This window comes from Aspergillus bombycis (genome assembly GCF_001792695.1).
Source record: "Aspergillus bombycis strain NRRL26010 chromosome Unknown contig00063, whole genome shotgun sequence".
Taxonomy (NCBI): Eukaryota; Fungi; Ascomycota; class Eurotiomycetes; order Eurotiales; family Aspergillaceae; genus Aspergillus; species Aspergillus bombycis.
The window spans coordinates 49,119-62,586 of NW_019170065.1; the positions used below are offsets into that span (position 1 = coordinate 49,119).

The following is a 13,468-nucleotide window of genomic DNA, read 5'->3' on the forward strand; positions in this document are numbered from 1 at the left end:
ATTGCAAAGTAAAATATACATTGTAGTCGTCTGTTATATGCTATCTTTACTCAGTCATGACTGCAACCCTCAGGCTGCACGCTAGAATTTATACCAACTTGAAAACATTAAACCCGCAAAAGCCCTTAAAGTCTAGACTTGAGGTTGCTCTTCAGCCTCCGCTCAACGGCCTCCATGTACTCGCGGGTGGTGACCCATGCCTCACGATCCTTGCGGCCACAGGCGAGAGCCAGGTCCTTGGTCATGATGCCCTCGTCGTTCACGACTTCGATACAGGCACGCTCCAACTCCTCGGCGAAAGCAACCACGTCGGGGGTCTCGTCGAGCTTGCCACGCTGCACCAGACCACGGGTCCAGGCAAAGATGGAGGCAATGGGGTTGGTCGAGGTCTCACGACCCTTCTGGTGCTCACGGTAGTGACGGGTCACGGTGCCGTGAGCGGCTTCAGACTCGAAGGCGTCACCGCTGGGGGTGGTCAGAGTAGAGGTCATCAGACCCAGGGAGCCGAAGCCCTGGGCGACGATGTCCGACTGAACATCACCGTCATAGTCTAGTCACCCTCAGTTAGAACGCTGCTCTTGGTCAAACGGTCCAAAGCCGGTACAAGTCACTTACTCTTAAGAGCCATAACGAAACCACCCTCGCTCTTGATCATCTGAGCGACCATGTCGTCGATCAGACGGTGCTCATACCAGATGTTCTTGGCGTCGAAATCCTTCTTGTAGGTAGACTCGTAGATCTCCTGGAAGATATCCTTGAAGCGACCATCGTACTTCTTCAGGATGGTGTTCTTGGTGCTCATGTACAGAGGCAGGCCCTTCAGCAAGGCCATCTGGAAACTGGCGTGAGCGAAGCCTTGGATGGACTCGTCAGTGTTGTACTGAGTCTGAGTAACACCGCCGCCCTGGAAGTCGTAGACCTTGACGGTCTCGGGCTCGCCATTGACAGGGGTGTAGACCAGCTCAAGCTTGCCGGGGCCGGGGATCACACGGTCAGTGGCACGGTACTGGTCACCGAAAGCGTGACGTCCAATGATGATAGGCTTGCTCCATCCGGGTACGAGACGGGGAACGCGGGGAATGATGATGGGTTCACGGAAGACAGTTCCGCCGCTGCAAGTGATGTTAGTGATCATGCAACCGACTAGCGTAGGCCATGTAGGTTTGGCAGTACGTACAGAATGTTTCTGATGGTTCCGTTGGGAGAAAGCCACACTAAAAAAATACCCCGGTTAACGGACGTATACGATGCGACTGTTCAATCCGGCACCTACTCTTCTTCAACTTGAACTCCTCAACACGGGCTTCATCGGGGGTGATGGTAGCACACTTGACACCAACACCATACTTCTTGATGGCCTCTGCGGCCTCAACGGTGACCTTGTCATCGGTCTGGTCACGGTATTCAAGTCCCTGCCAAGGTGTCAGCGTCAGGAAAGTTTCGTGCGATCTGCGCCGAAGTGTCAATCATACCAGGTCGTAGTACTTGAGATCAATGTCAAGGTAACTGGTCTCGGAAGTTAGCTACATTGTGCCGCCGGTAAAGAGCGCAGGTCACCATAGGCTTACGGCAAGATCAACTATGGGGAAGAAGCAAGTCAGTCTCAAGGGTTCGGGGAGGAACGGCCCGCGTGATGCAAGGCCAGGGACCGCGGGTACTAACCTTCTCTCTGATCTCCTGCCAGATAATACGGGTCATCTAAGAAAAGCAAAAAGTGATCAGCCACATGTGAAATGCCATGACACGGACAGACTATGGTTGGCCGAGCGCTCGTGACCCTCGGAAGATTGGCGCTGTGTGGCCAGGGAACATGGAGACATCTCGCCGTGTTTCCCCGCGTTTGCGCCAGGTCATGACGAAAACGACCAGGACGGGGTTGAGACATATAAAAACAAGGGCGCGCCCTGCCACCGGGCCAAGTCTAGATTGTCGAACTTACCTCATCTCCGTCCAGTTCCACCACTGGGTTCTTAACCTTGATCTTGGGGCCTTCGGTTGCCATGGTGCGGGCTTGTGTCCACTGCAAAGGAGAGATTCCGGTCTGGCGGGGGGAGACAATACGAGGGAACTGAGACGAAGCGAGGGGTCTCTGAGCGCGAGGGGTAGCAGCAGTCGAGAAAGAGGAAGAAGACGAAGAAGAAATGTAAGAAGAAGAGCGGGAGATCGAGCGATAAGCGGAGGAAGAGAGAGGGGCAGACAGAGGGGAGGCGACAGCGCGGCGAACCGACGCGGAATGGAGCCGAAGGGAATTCATCATTTTGATCGGACCTGATGCCTTGGATACCCAAGCGGATTAACGATCGGTAATCGCAACTTCCAGGAAAACCCCCCTGCTTACCTATTCAGGTCTGGGGTACACCAAAGACAATTAACGTATACCCGAGGGAATCGCTTGAAGCTTTTCGGTTGGAAGGAGAGAGCGGGCGGTGGAGTCGGAAGCTCCCGTCACGCCGGAGAAAGCTGCTGATAGATGGATATACCACGGGGGAGATCGGAGCTCCGGAAAATATGTTAGTTCCCAGGTGGAACGGTTGATTAGTCGGAGGGATTCTGGAGGTCGTAGGGAAAAGAGTACAGGAGAGAGAGGAGAGTTCGAAGGATAAAAGAAGTTGACCAAAGTCACGACTTTTATCTGGCCCAAAGCAGAAGCCTTTATCCCCCCCCTCTTGACTCAATTGTTTTGGTCGCAACTTCCTTTTCCGCCCACCGTGTGCAAGGCCCTACGCCGAAGCCGGCCGGAAATTTCCCACTACTCCCCGTAAAGAATGAGGCGGGCAAAGGATGGATCCTCGGTCCCTCCCCATCTATAGTGTGCTACTAACTACTACTACTAATACTACTACTATGTCGCAAAGAGAGAAGTCATGCTCCGTGGCCGGTCGGCACTTATGATTATAACTCCCTTCCGGACGACTATTCATACTTGGTGAATTTGATTATCCTTCACTCTTTCCTTCGTCTGGTCCTTCTTGTCCTACCCCAGCGTTACACTGGAAATCTTTTACCCGCGACTGTCCATCATATGTCTGATAGGCAGGAGGCACGAGCCCAGATGGAGCCAACCGCCCTCCCTTAGCCGCCGTTTCCCGCGGTAACGGGCCAACAATCTCCGCCCGGATCAAGCTGCACCGAAGTCGCCTTTCCACCGCGCGGTCGAAACTAGCGATATACGGACACTCCTTCCATCTCTCGCCCGACAGTCAAACTTATTCCGCTAGTTACTCAGAGGAACCCATCGTGATTAATTAACTCCATTCACTCGTAATACTGTACTTTATATAGTAATCTGATCTTTCTAAGAAGTTTTATCATGTCAACTCCGCCCGCCCAACTTGTTGAAAAGCACCCAATCCTGTTCCGAAGCTGGTGCGCCATCACGCTTGTATATGTTGAATTCAACCCGAGAATCCTGCCGTATCTTGATAGCACAGAACAAATGATGTATATCAGATTAAGAGAAAGAAAGCACTGGGAAACAGGTTACGCCAAAGGTCCCAGGATCGATCCAGTCGACCACATAGCTCATCTAAAACAGTCCGTCGATTTCTCCGGTCTCGGTATCAATATCGACGTTCAAGTAACCTGGAGCGGTCGGCAGACCAGGAATGGTTTGAATATCCGCAGCGAGGGCGTACCTGCAATCTAATCAGTATACGTTCTGGGTACAAGGTCAATAAGGGGCAGTCTTACAGATATCCACCGCCCACAGCCAACCGAACATCCCGGATGGGGACTGTGAACCCGGTCGGCGCGCCCTTCAAGGCGGGGTCATGGCTGAGAGAGTACTGAGTCTTGGCAACGCAAATAGGAAGGTGTCCAAATCCTTGGGCCGTGTAGGTGTCGACCTTCTTCTGTGCAAGCTCGCTGAGTTCAACCTTCTCCGCGCCGTACATGGCCTTGCCAATGCGTTCAATGCGCTCGTGGATGGTACCTTCCAGCTCGTACAAGAGCTTGAAGTCCTTTGGCTTGGAGCTAGCTGCCAGAACACCCTTAGCCAGGTCCACAGCGCCAGCTCCACCCTCAGCCCAGTGGTTAGCGGGGATCGCGTCCTCGGCTCCTGCAGCGATGGCCTCCTCCCGGATGACAGCAATTTCCGCTTCGGTGTCAGTCTCCATGCGATTAATGGCAACCACCACGGGCACACCGTACTGGCGGGCATTCTCAATATGCTTCTTCAGGTTGACACAGCCCTTGCGCAGAATGTCGACGTTCTCGGTACGGTAGACTTCGTTCAGCGGGGCTCCGGGGCTAATCTCCGGGCCACCACCGTGAACCTTAAGAGCACGGACGGTGGCCACAATGACCACAGTGTCCGGAGTCAACCCAGAAGACCGACACTTGATGTTGAAGAAACGCTCTCCACCCATGGTGAAGTCAAAACCAGCCTCCGTTACAACGAAACCAGTCTTGGCCTCATGGTCCTCATCGGGTTCCGTGCCGGCGAGTTTCAGAGCCAACTTGTCCGCAATCACGGAACTAGCTCCAATACTGATGTTGGCAAAGGGACCAGCATGCACCAAAACGGGCGTTCCCTCCAAGCTTTGCATGAGGTTAGGCTTGATAGCATCCTTCATAAGGGCAGCAAGAGCACCACCAGCGCCAATGTCGTCGCAGGTGACGGGATCACCGCTCCTCGATGTAGCAACGACCATCCGACCCAGTCTGTCGCGCATATCCTCCAGGCTGTTGCTCAGAGCAAGGATGGCCATACACTCACTAGCGACAGAGATATCGAACCCAGTTTCACGAGTCAGTCCCTTCTCCGTAGGTGCCTGGCCAACAGTAATGCCACGTAGGTGTCTGTCATTGACATCCAGGACACGGCGCCAAGTAATGGTTTCTGGGTCGATATCAAGGCGCGCGAACCGACGAATCTCCTCATCGGTCAGTTCGTCCGGGTTGGTCTTGGTGATACCCAACTTGTTCAGTCTCTTGAACATGACGGGTTGGAATTCGCGCTTGCCCTTCTTGGCGGGGACCAATCGCTTGTAGAGGGGACCATCCTTCTGGGTGGCTTCGTGGAACATGCGGGTTTCGATAGCGGCGGCAAGAAGGTTGTTCGCAGCAGTAATCGCATGAATATCACCGGTCAAATGCAAATTGAACTCATCCATGGGAATCACCTGACTGTAGCCACCACCGGCAGCTCCGCCCTTGATGCCGAATGTAGGGCCCTGGCTGGGCTGACGGACATTGGCGAATACAATGCGATTCAAGTGGGCACCAATAGCCTGAGTAAGACCCAGAGTAGTTGTCGACTTGCCCTCCCCAAGCGGCGTAGGGGTAATACCACACACCAAGATGTATTTTCCATTGCGGCGATGAGCCAAGCGATTGAGAACGTCGAGACTTACTTTAGCTTTAGTATGACCGTAAGGCTCGAGCTCGTGGACAGCAATGCCAACTTCCGAAGCAACCTGTGTGATTGCCTTGGGGTACTGTGCGCGGGAGATGGCAATGTCAGAAGGCACGGGGCGAGCCAGCTTGAGCGGCAATGGGGTGATGTGTCTGTCCTTCTGCTTCTCAAAGTACGCCTTGGCAGAGTTAACCACATTCTGCATCAGCATGGCCACCGTCATGGGACCGACACCACCAGGCACGGGGGTGATCTGAGAAGCCACCTGAACGGCGGACTCGAAATCGACATCGCCAACCAGTCGCTGGCCCGACTTCTTTGAAGGATCGGGCTTGTAGTTGATACCGACGTCAATGACAACAACTCCGGGCTTTAACCACTCGCCCTTGACAAACTCTGTTTTTCCAAGGGCGGCGACGAGAATGTCCGCCGTCTTGATGATACTTTCGACGTCAGGTGTCTTGCTGTGACACAGTGTCACAGTTGCGTCGGCCTTGTTCAACAGATAGCTAACAGGGCTGCCAACAATATCACTCCGACCAAGCACCACTGCCTTCTTACCCGCCGGGTTGACTCCACTGACTCGCAGGAGCTCCATCACGGCCTGTGGTGTGCAAGGAACAAAGAGGGGGTGGCCGCCTCTCTTGGCCAGTTCACCGATATTGACTGCTCCGAAGCCGTCAACATCTTTCTCGTCGGCCACGGCAGAGGTGATGGTATGTTCAGACATGTGTTGTGGAAGGGGCAATTGGACGAGAATGCCGTGCACGGAGGGGTCATTGTTGGCCCTGATGATATCCTGAAGGAGCTCGGATTCGATAGCAGTCTCTGGCAAGTTGACAATCTTGCAGCTGATGCCCGCCTAGACGAAGGGAGTTGGTCAGCCAGGTGAGACGCATTGTGGAAGAGAGGGGGGGAGCTTACCTCTTCGGCGGCCTTCAACTTCATGCGCACATATGTGCCTTGAAAAAAAAGATTAGTTGACATTCCGGAGTTTGAAGTGTGTTATACAAAGAACTCACTTGAATCCGATCTGCTGCCCACTATAGACGATACACGGTCAGCAATTTCGTACGTTTGGGGGTGGGTTAGTCGGTTATGAGTCCGTAGGAATGCGCACCCTGGAAGATAACTAAGCTGGGCTTGAATCTGGGATTAGCCTCCTGGATCTGCTGGATCTCATTCTTCAGACCCGCCCGAATATCCTTGGCGATCTGCGTGCCATCGATCTTAGTGGCTGCCATGGTGGTTCCGGTGCTGTAGGATGAACGATGGATAGAGAACGGCGTCGCAGTGAACCCCTTATAAGCTGTGGGGTTGGGTCGAAGGGCCCGTAAAGTACCGTAACTAAGTGAGCCGACCCCGCGCCCTGCGGAGGATTCTCGTGGTCTGAGGAGAAAGGAGGATGAGATCCGGGGAAAGGAGAGGGGGGGAGGTGAGGAGGTATGGAGGTGACGAGAATTGAAGAAGAAACATTTTGCTTTGGCACCTTGGTGGTGTTGGAAGTGGCAGCGGGGTAGTGCCGCCGAACGGGCGGGGGAGCTAAATGGCATTGATTTGCTTCGTCGGGGACTTTGGCTGGGCTGGCCAGCAGCAAACCCTCGGGAAACGCAGGGAGGAAGAATTGGAGATAGGGAAAAACGCCCGTCAACCCCAAGGATTACCTAACCGTGTTGAATAACACGCAATTAAGATTATGCTTTATACAGAAAATGAATCGGGGGTTCAACAGTGCAACCATCCCTGCCAGTCTCCGAAATCTCCAATTTCTTCATCTCAGGGATTCCGTTTCAATATCTTCATTTGGGGGGTCAACTTGTCTAGAAGGTTTCTTTGGGGTTGCACATGATCGGCCCGTCCAGTGAAGTCGGAGCGTTAAAAGGGACTTGGCAACGAGTCAGCCCGAGGGGAACCGTTAGTTCTCACCCGACTATGCCTAGTATGGACAAGACCTCTGCAGTCACTCACGGGTGAGTCAACAAGCTAGGGCTGTCGAAAGTCACGCGAATAGGTTACCATACCGGATTATCAATGCGCCGATACAGGCATTTTTCATGACAGGAACAGCCTCGAACAGGAAAAGTCTTGGCGCGCGAGCCCGGACTGTGCGATGAAATTCACTAGTCTGACTACGCCGACGAAGAGAGCCGCCAGCAGCACCCCGCCAGCAGTTCCGCCTCAGAATCGATACAGTCGGTCCCAGGATCCAATCTGTGATCTAATACCTCAATCCTCTCGTCACTTCCCCAAATATCATAGCCTGGTCGGCCCAATATGAGGCCTATTTTGCTTTCGGGCCATGTGCGTTCGCCTTACCACCATCCCGATGATTCTCTTTTTTCACACGGCAATGAAAAATAAAAAACAGAACCAGCCACTGACAGAGACTTTGCGCATAGGAACGGTCCCTCAACCAGATCAAATTCAACCGCGATGGCGACCTTTTGTTTTCTGTAGCGAAGGATAAGATTGTGTGCGCTTGGTGGTCGGCTAACGGCGAGCGACTCGGTACCTATAACGGACACCAGGGTGCTATCTGGACCGTCGATGTGAGCCCCAACACCATTATCCTGGCCACCGGATCGGCCGACAACACCGTGCGACTATGGAACGTGAAGACGGGCGAGTGTATCAAGGTGTGGGATTTCCCTACGGCTGTCAAGCGGGTCGAATTCACTCCGGATGGAAGCAGGCTGCTGGCTGTCACAGAGAAGCGTATGGGCTTCTTGGGTACCATCGCCGTGCTCGATATCAACTATGAGGATTTGGATGCTCAGGCCGAAGAACCCAGCTTGAGGATCACCTGCACAGAGAGCAAGGCAACAGTTGCGGGCTGGAGTTATTTGGGCAAGTACATCATTGCTGGTCACGAGGACGGTAGCGTCAGCCAGTACGATTCGAAGGTGCGGAAAAATCGATCAAGGAAGAAAAGGAGGCCGTGCTAATTGACCGTTGCAATAGACCGGTGAGCAGCTGGAGAACGTTCAGGCACACGAGTTCGACAGCTTGATCAGCGATATTCAATTCTCCGCAGACCGCACATATTTCATCACCGCTTCCAAAGACAAGTCCGCCAAGGTATGCCACTTCCTTTAGAGAACTGGTAGCACGGCAGTATACTGACTGAGTCTAGCTCATTTCCAGCCGTAACCTCGCCATCCTCAAGACCTATGTTGCCGACACTCCCCTCAACAGCGCTACTATTACTCCCAAGAAGGAATACGTGATCCTGGGTGGTGGTCAGGCTGCCATGGATGTCACTACTACCTCCGCTCGTCAGGGTAAATTCGAGGCTCGTTTCTACCACAAGGTCTTCGAAGACGAGATTGGCCGTGTCCGTGGCCACTTCGGTCCCCTCAACACTGTCGCTGTCCACCCTGCCGGTACCGCCTACGCCTCTGGTGGTGAGGACGGTTACGTTCGTGTTCACCACTTCGACAAGCCCTACTTTGATTTCATGTATGAAGTGGAGAGGGAGCAGCTGCGCAAATAAAGTGATTGGTGTTTAAAAAGAGCTTTTTTCCTATTAACGCATGTGTCATGAGGCGAAGACATTTCTTACCACCAAAAAGAGTAGAAAAGGCAAAGCAGGCACGGCGGTACGAGAAGTTCTCGGGGCGGTTTAGGGCATGAATTCTCATTTCATTGATTCCATGATAAAGTCGGAGTTGGTACCATTTTCCTTTTCTGGTCGCTTTCTGTGTCCTAATAAAAGAACCCAGTATTTGCTTCTTACAATTTTGCTTCAAAGTTCATACTTGATCATCATAAATATATCTCTTCGTCGGCAATTTGCTAGGTAGCACTCTATCAACATCTAGATATAAACCATATAAATCCCAGCATGCACCGACAACGGCATCACGATGGATTTGAGGTAGTATTTTATATGAAAAAAAGAAAAAGAAAAAAAAATCATCTCAATGCCAGGTCAGCGCTCTTCCGACCAGCAGAAAGTAATGGGGATCTCATTGCACAATAAAATGCATTAACGTAACAACCGAAAGGACATCCGGGGATATCAGGAAAGAGGAAGGAAGAAAGAGAAGGGTTTCATAAAAAAAGCATCCCATCCCGTCAAGAAAAAGCCGCAGGCTCACCCCCGGTCAATTTACTTTTTCTTGGGGAACTTCTCCTTTCCGATGTCCGAACCTCTCAGCTTGATGTTGAGCACACGCTCCATCGCACTGAGGACCTTCTGGTCCGGGGTGGCGGTACCCTTCTCGAAATCCTGGACAACGGTGACGGTGGTGTTGCACTTGGTGGCAAGTTCCTTTTGTGTCATCTTGTAGCCCTCATCGGTACGGCGCTTCTTGATAGCGTCTGCAACTTGGTAACCCACAGTCTTGGGCTTGATGATGTCGTCGCTGCGGTCGACCTTGGTCAGGTGCTGACCTTCAATAGAACCAGTTTTGGAAGCCTACGATGGCATGTCAGCATTATGGCCTCGAAAACAAAGAATATAGATACCGCGCGGGGTTAGGATCAAGTAGATTACTTACAGCATTGCCAGTGGCGTACTTCTTCTCAGTTCCGATAACAAGGCCTTGGCGCTGAGCGGCGTTCAGAGCGCTCTTACCCTTGACGACAGTCTCACGGGGAGCAGCACCGCCAGCACGGTGCTTGCTTCCAATGCGAGTAGTAGAGCTCCAGTCATCCATTTTTGAGGGTGTTTAGAAGAGGTTCGAAAAAGACTCGATGGGGAGAAGAATGGTGGGGGTTGTGTTGTGAGAGATTGGAAGAGTGACGAAGGCGGTAAAATTGGATCGCGTGAGGTTGTGGCTAAAAAGAAGGGATGTCGCAGGCCCGCCGAATTTATATCAATGACACAGAAGCTTCTCGAGCCACGATGGCGGAGTCAGAGGGGAGGTTATGCCCTAGTCCTATTTCGGTCCCCTCTTTGGGTTCTGCCCCACTGACATCATTCGCTCATTCGCTCGGGCTTTTTTCCCTCCGTTGAGAAGGTGGCGATCTCTGATGCTTACCTTACATTGATCTATGCTGGGGGGGCAAATCACATACCAAGATATCTTTGTATATAGACTATGGTTGATCTACTTTGAGGCCGGCCATGCAGTGCTGCTAGAAAATCATGCTAAAGCATGCTTCGTTGCTTTAAATGAGACGCTTCGTGTTTCATACTAGAGCATGTCTTTGTTATGCTTCAGTAGGATTTAGCATGCACTAATCTTTATATACGACATTACCAGCGTATTAACCCTAGATTTTGTTGAACAGAATAAGGTTACATTAATACATTTCACAGGGTACGCTGGATGCACCCATCATTCGCACTGCTTGAGGACTTCAGATCTCTTCCTCGGAGCGTACACTGATATGTTCTGGGGTGGGTGAGAACAACTGAGACACTCCACATAGGTAAGGATACTCCTGTGTCCTCAGTTAAACAGTACATGTAAAGGAAGGTAATTCGCCAGTATACTGAATGGATCAAACAATATGAAATTAACAAGGCACCCAATGGAGTACCTAGGATACACATTCCATTAGGTTGGGTATGGGTATTACATCCTGAAATAGACAGGTCTTCGCTTTTAATCTTGGTACCTTATTTCAAGGTCAAAACATCATACCATGGATACTCATTGCGTCCAATGTTCGTATCAAGACTGGGGCAGGGTTACAATATGCCCATTTAACTAGTTAAAAGTAGGTGCCTTGTCCCTTAGCAAATAACTTGCATCTATTAATTGAATCTTGTCATCTTCAGTTCTGCATCCCAGTCTCCCTAGTTAGTATATATTTATAGTAAATCGGTTTACTGCTCTACTAAATTCGAACCACAAACCTTGTTCAAGGACACGGTGCTTGTTTTCGGCCTGAGCCTATTCCGTGGTCTTCATGCAAGTTTGAAAAGTTCATGATATTCTTATACGTTGTGTGTCTCGATATGAGGATGTTCTATGGGTAGGCAAGGAGCTACGGATAATCAAAGCTGGCCTAGGAATTGCTCACGCTCTTGTGAAGGCAAGTACGTAGAAAAGTATGATTGAGTAGACGCAGATTATGTGAGCAGGTGGATGTGCTCCTCATGCCTAGAAACTAGTAGTCTCTAGAGAAATCAATATATACTATTGAATGGGGCATGTCAGGTTAGTGGATGAAACCCCAAGAGTCGAATGAGGGTGATTTAAATCAAAACAACCTTCACCAAATGCTATGCTAAGCCTTACAAAATGCAGCATTATAGTGTGTTATAGAAAGAGGACGAGGCACAAGTATTTTTTCATATGAAGAGAAGAGCCACTCCCGTGACAAGACAGATATCTCTCAATATCGAGAGATGTTTCAATAATGCTTGGCAAGGATAGGCAGACATGGAAACACTGAGCGGCAAAAGACCAATGACTAGCGTTTGCCCCGACCGATCCGACTGGGGCGTCAGGAACGTCTTCCATTTCCCTTTGAGCGCATTTATCGGCTTTTAGGACTAAGCGCTGCCCATCGTTCTTTTTTAAACTTATTTCTCGTTTCGAAAATTTTGAACCTCCCTTGGTTTCAACATACGTCCACCTCTCTTTATCGAATTTCTTTCCAGTTCCTGTCACTCTCTAATCCCTCTTCGTCGACCATGGCGTCCCAAAGCAACTTCATGACCGCCATGACCAACCGGTCGCTGCGCACTGTCCGACTGGTATAGCACTCTCCCTTGCTCTTGAGGCATCGCACTTATGCTTTCCTCCCATGTGCAACCGTAACATATCGCTAACCCTACTCGATCATTCTAGGAACTTGAGTTCCTTGCGGATGCGTCGGTCATTACTCCACAACAACTTTCCTCGATTGTATCTCAACTACCTCAGGAGAACACTGAACGTTCCGCCTCTGCACCTCAATCGCAGCCACCTGTCCAGCGGCACCAACCCCCGGTTGCAGCCCCAACTCCCATTCAGCCATCTCCAGCCCCATACTCCCCTCCAACTCAACAATTTGCCAATACCTCGTTGAACGAGAAGGCCGCCTATCAACCTCCCCCGCAGCATTATACTCCCCCACCGCCTGCTTACCCCCAAGCTCCCCCGGTGCTCTCGGTCGCTAATGCACTCTACGCCTACACGCCAACGGACCCCGGTGATCTGGCCCTCCAGCCCCATGACCGGGTTCAAGTTCTGGAGCACATGAACGCCGATTGTAAGGAACTCCGGTCACCCGAAACTGCTGGCACTTTACTAATAATGGCCTACAGGGTGGCGTGGTCGTAATGAGAGGACCAACTTGGAGGGTATCTTCCCTCGTAGCTATGTGAACGTGATAGAAGACAAGGCGGCGCCAGCTCCTTCGAGTTACGGAAATATGCCCCTCGAGGTCAGCCAGGGTGGCTCCGCCGAAAATCCGGACGAGAAGAAAACCGGCAAGTTTGAAGAGCAGGGCAAGAAGTTTGGCAAGAAGATGGGCAATGCCGGTACGTTCCCTAGTAATCCGTGGCATATTTGTGAATGCTGACTATTGATCGTCCAGCTATCTTCGGTGCCGGTGCTACTATCGGTTCCAACATTGTGAATAGTATCTTTTAGTGTGTTCACTTTTCCACATTTCACTAATATGGGAGGGGTTTCGAGTTGAATACCATGCGGGTTGATTCCGTTTCTCGCTCTTTTGTCCCTAGGAATGGTGTTGGTGGTGTTCTTTCTTTTGCTGCTCGGGGGCCTCGTTTAGTTGGGCTAATGGGAATTATTTTGGAAACGTATGTCGCGGATTATTTATAGCATGATCCATAGCCACGACGTTAATACAATTATCAGAATGCGACTTTCCATACAATGATTTGTGGAGCCTTAGCTAGATTTATGAACAGGTAAATAATCGGAGTAAACAGATATTGACGTTAATCGAACGAGGATGATATCGAACCAACACCTGAGGCCCTCCCGACCTTCCTCCGCCCTCCCCATTTTGTATTTTCCCTTATGTTCTCGAGATCTGCCCTAGCAAGCGTTTCACTCGAAGCCACTTGAAACCCCACCAGGAGAAGATATCTGAGTCCTGCGCGCCACGTTGGATGTTTAAGCGCTGCCGATCATGCACGTTCCCCCAACCAGAATAGCCAGACCCAGCAGACTGGCGCAAAGTTATCCGGATTCACTATTACGG

The 13,468-nt window shown here is 51.2% G+C and overlaps 5 protein-coding genes across 5 annotated transcripts; 2 read left to right on the plus strand and 3 right to left on the minus strand.

The window, feature by feature from the left end:
• Positions 1 to 125: 125 nt before the first annotated feature.
• On the minus strand, positions 126 to 2,257 carry ABOM_005934 (NADP-dependent isocitrate dehydrogenase; the record flags this gene model as incomplete). The annotated part of the gene is made up of 7 exons (XM_022533063.1): positions 126 to 550; positions 616 to 1,112; positions 1,178 to 1,214; positions 1,274 to 1,412; positions 1,473 to 1,511; positions 1,663 to 1,698; positions 1,940 to 2,257. The coding sequence occupies 7 exons, from the start codon at positions 2,255 to 2,257 to the stop codon at positions 126 to 128; spliced, it is 1,491 nt and encodes a 496-aa protein (XP_022387627.1).
• Positions 2,258 to 3,526: 1,269 nt separating this feature from the next.
• ABOM_005935 (C-1-tetrahydrofolate synthase) lies at positions 3,527 to 6,600 on the minus strand (the record flags this gene model as incomplete). The annotated part of the gene is made up of 5 exons (XM_022533064.1): positions 3,527 to 3,635; positions 3,691 to 6,218; positions 6,281 to 6,318; positions 6,379 to 6,399; positions 6,477 to 6,600. 5 exons carry the CDS (start codon positions 6,598 to 6,600, stop codon positions 3,527 to 3,529), a joined length of 2,820 nt encoding a protein of 939 aa, XP_022387628.1.
• Positions 6,601 to 7,630: 1,030 nt separating this feature from the next.
• On the plus strand, positions 7,631 to 8,849 carry tif34 (translation initiation factor eIF3 subunit i; the record flags this gene model as incomplete). Its single annotated transcript, XM_022533065.1, has 4 exons — positions 7,631 to 7,657; positions 7,756 to 8,259; positions 8,318 to 8,434; positions 8,490 to 8,849. The coding sequence occupies 4 exons, from the start codon at positions 7,631 to 7,633 to the stop codon at positions 8,847 to 8,849; spliced, it is 1,008 nt and encodes a 335-aa protein (XP_022387629.1).
• A 618-nt stretch (positions 8,850 to 9,467) lies between these two features.
• mbf1 (multiprotein-bridging factor 1) lies at positions 9,468 to 10,017 on the minus strand (the record flags this gene model as incomplete). Its single annotated transcript, XM_022533066.1, has 2 exons — positions 9,468 to 9,776; positions 9,859 to 10,017. 2 exons carry the CDS (start codon positions 10,015 to 10,017, stop codon positions 9,468 to 9,470), a joined length of 468 nt encoding a protein of 155 aa, XP_022387630.1.
• Positions 10,018 to 11,948: 1,931 nt separating this feature from the next.
• Positions 11,949 to 12,891, plus strand: ABOM_005938 (SH3 domain-containing protein; the record flags this gene model as incomplete). The annotated part of the gene is made up of 4 exons (XM_022533067.1): positions 11,949 to 12,011; positions 12,106 to 12,508; positions 12,564 to 12,779; positions 12,836 to 12,891. 4 exons carry the CDS (start codon positions 11,949 to 11,951, stop codon positions 12,889 to 12,891), a joined length of 738 nt encoding a protein of 245 aa, XP_022387656.1.
• Between the last annotated feature and the right edge of the window lie 577 nt (positions 12,892 to 13,468).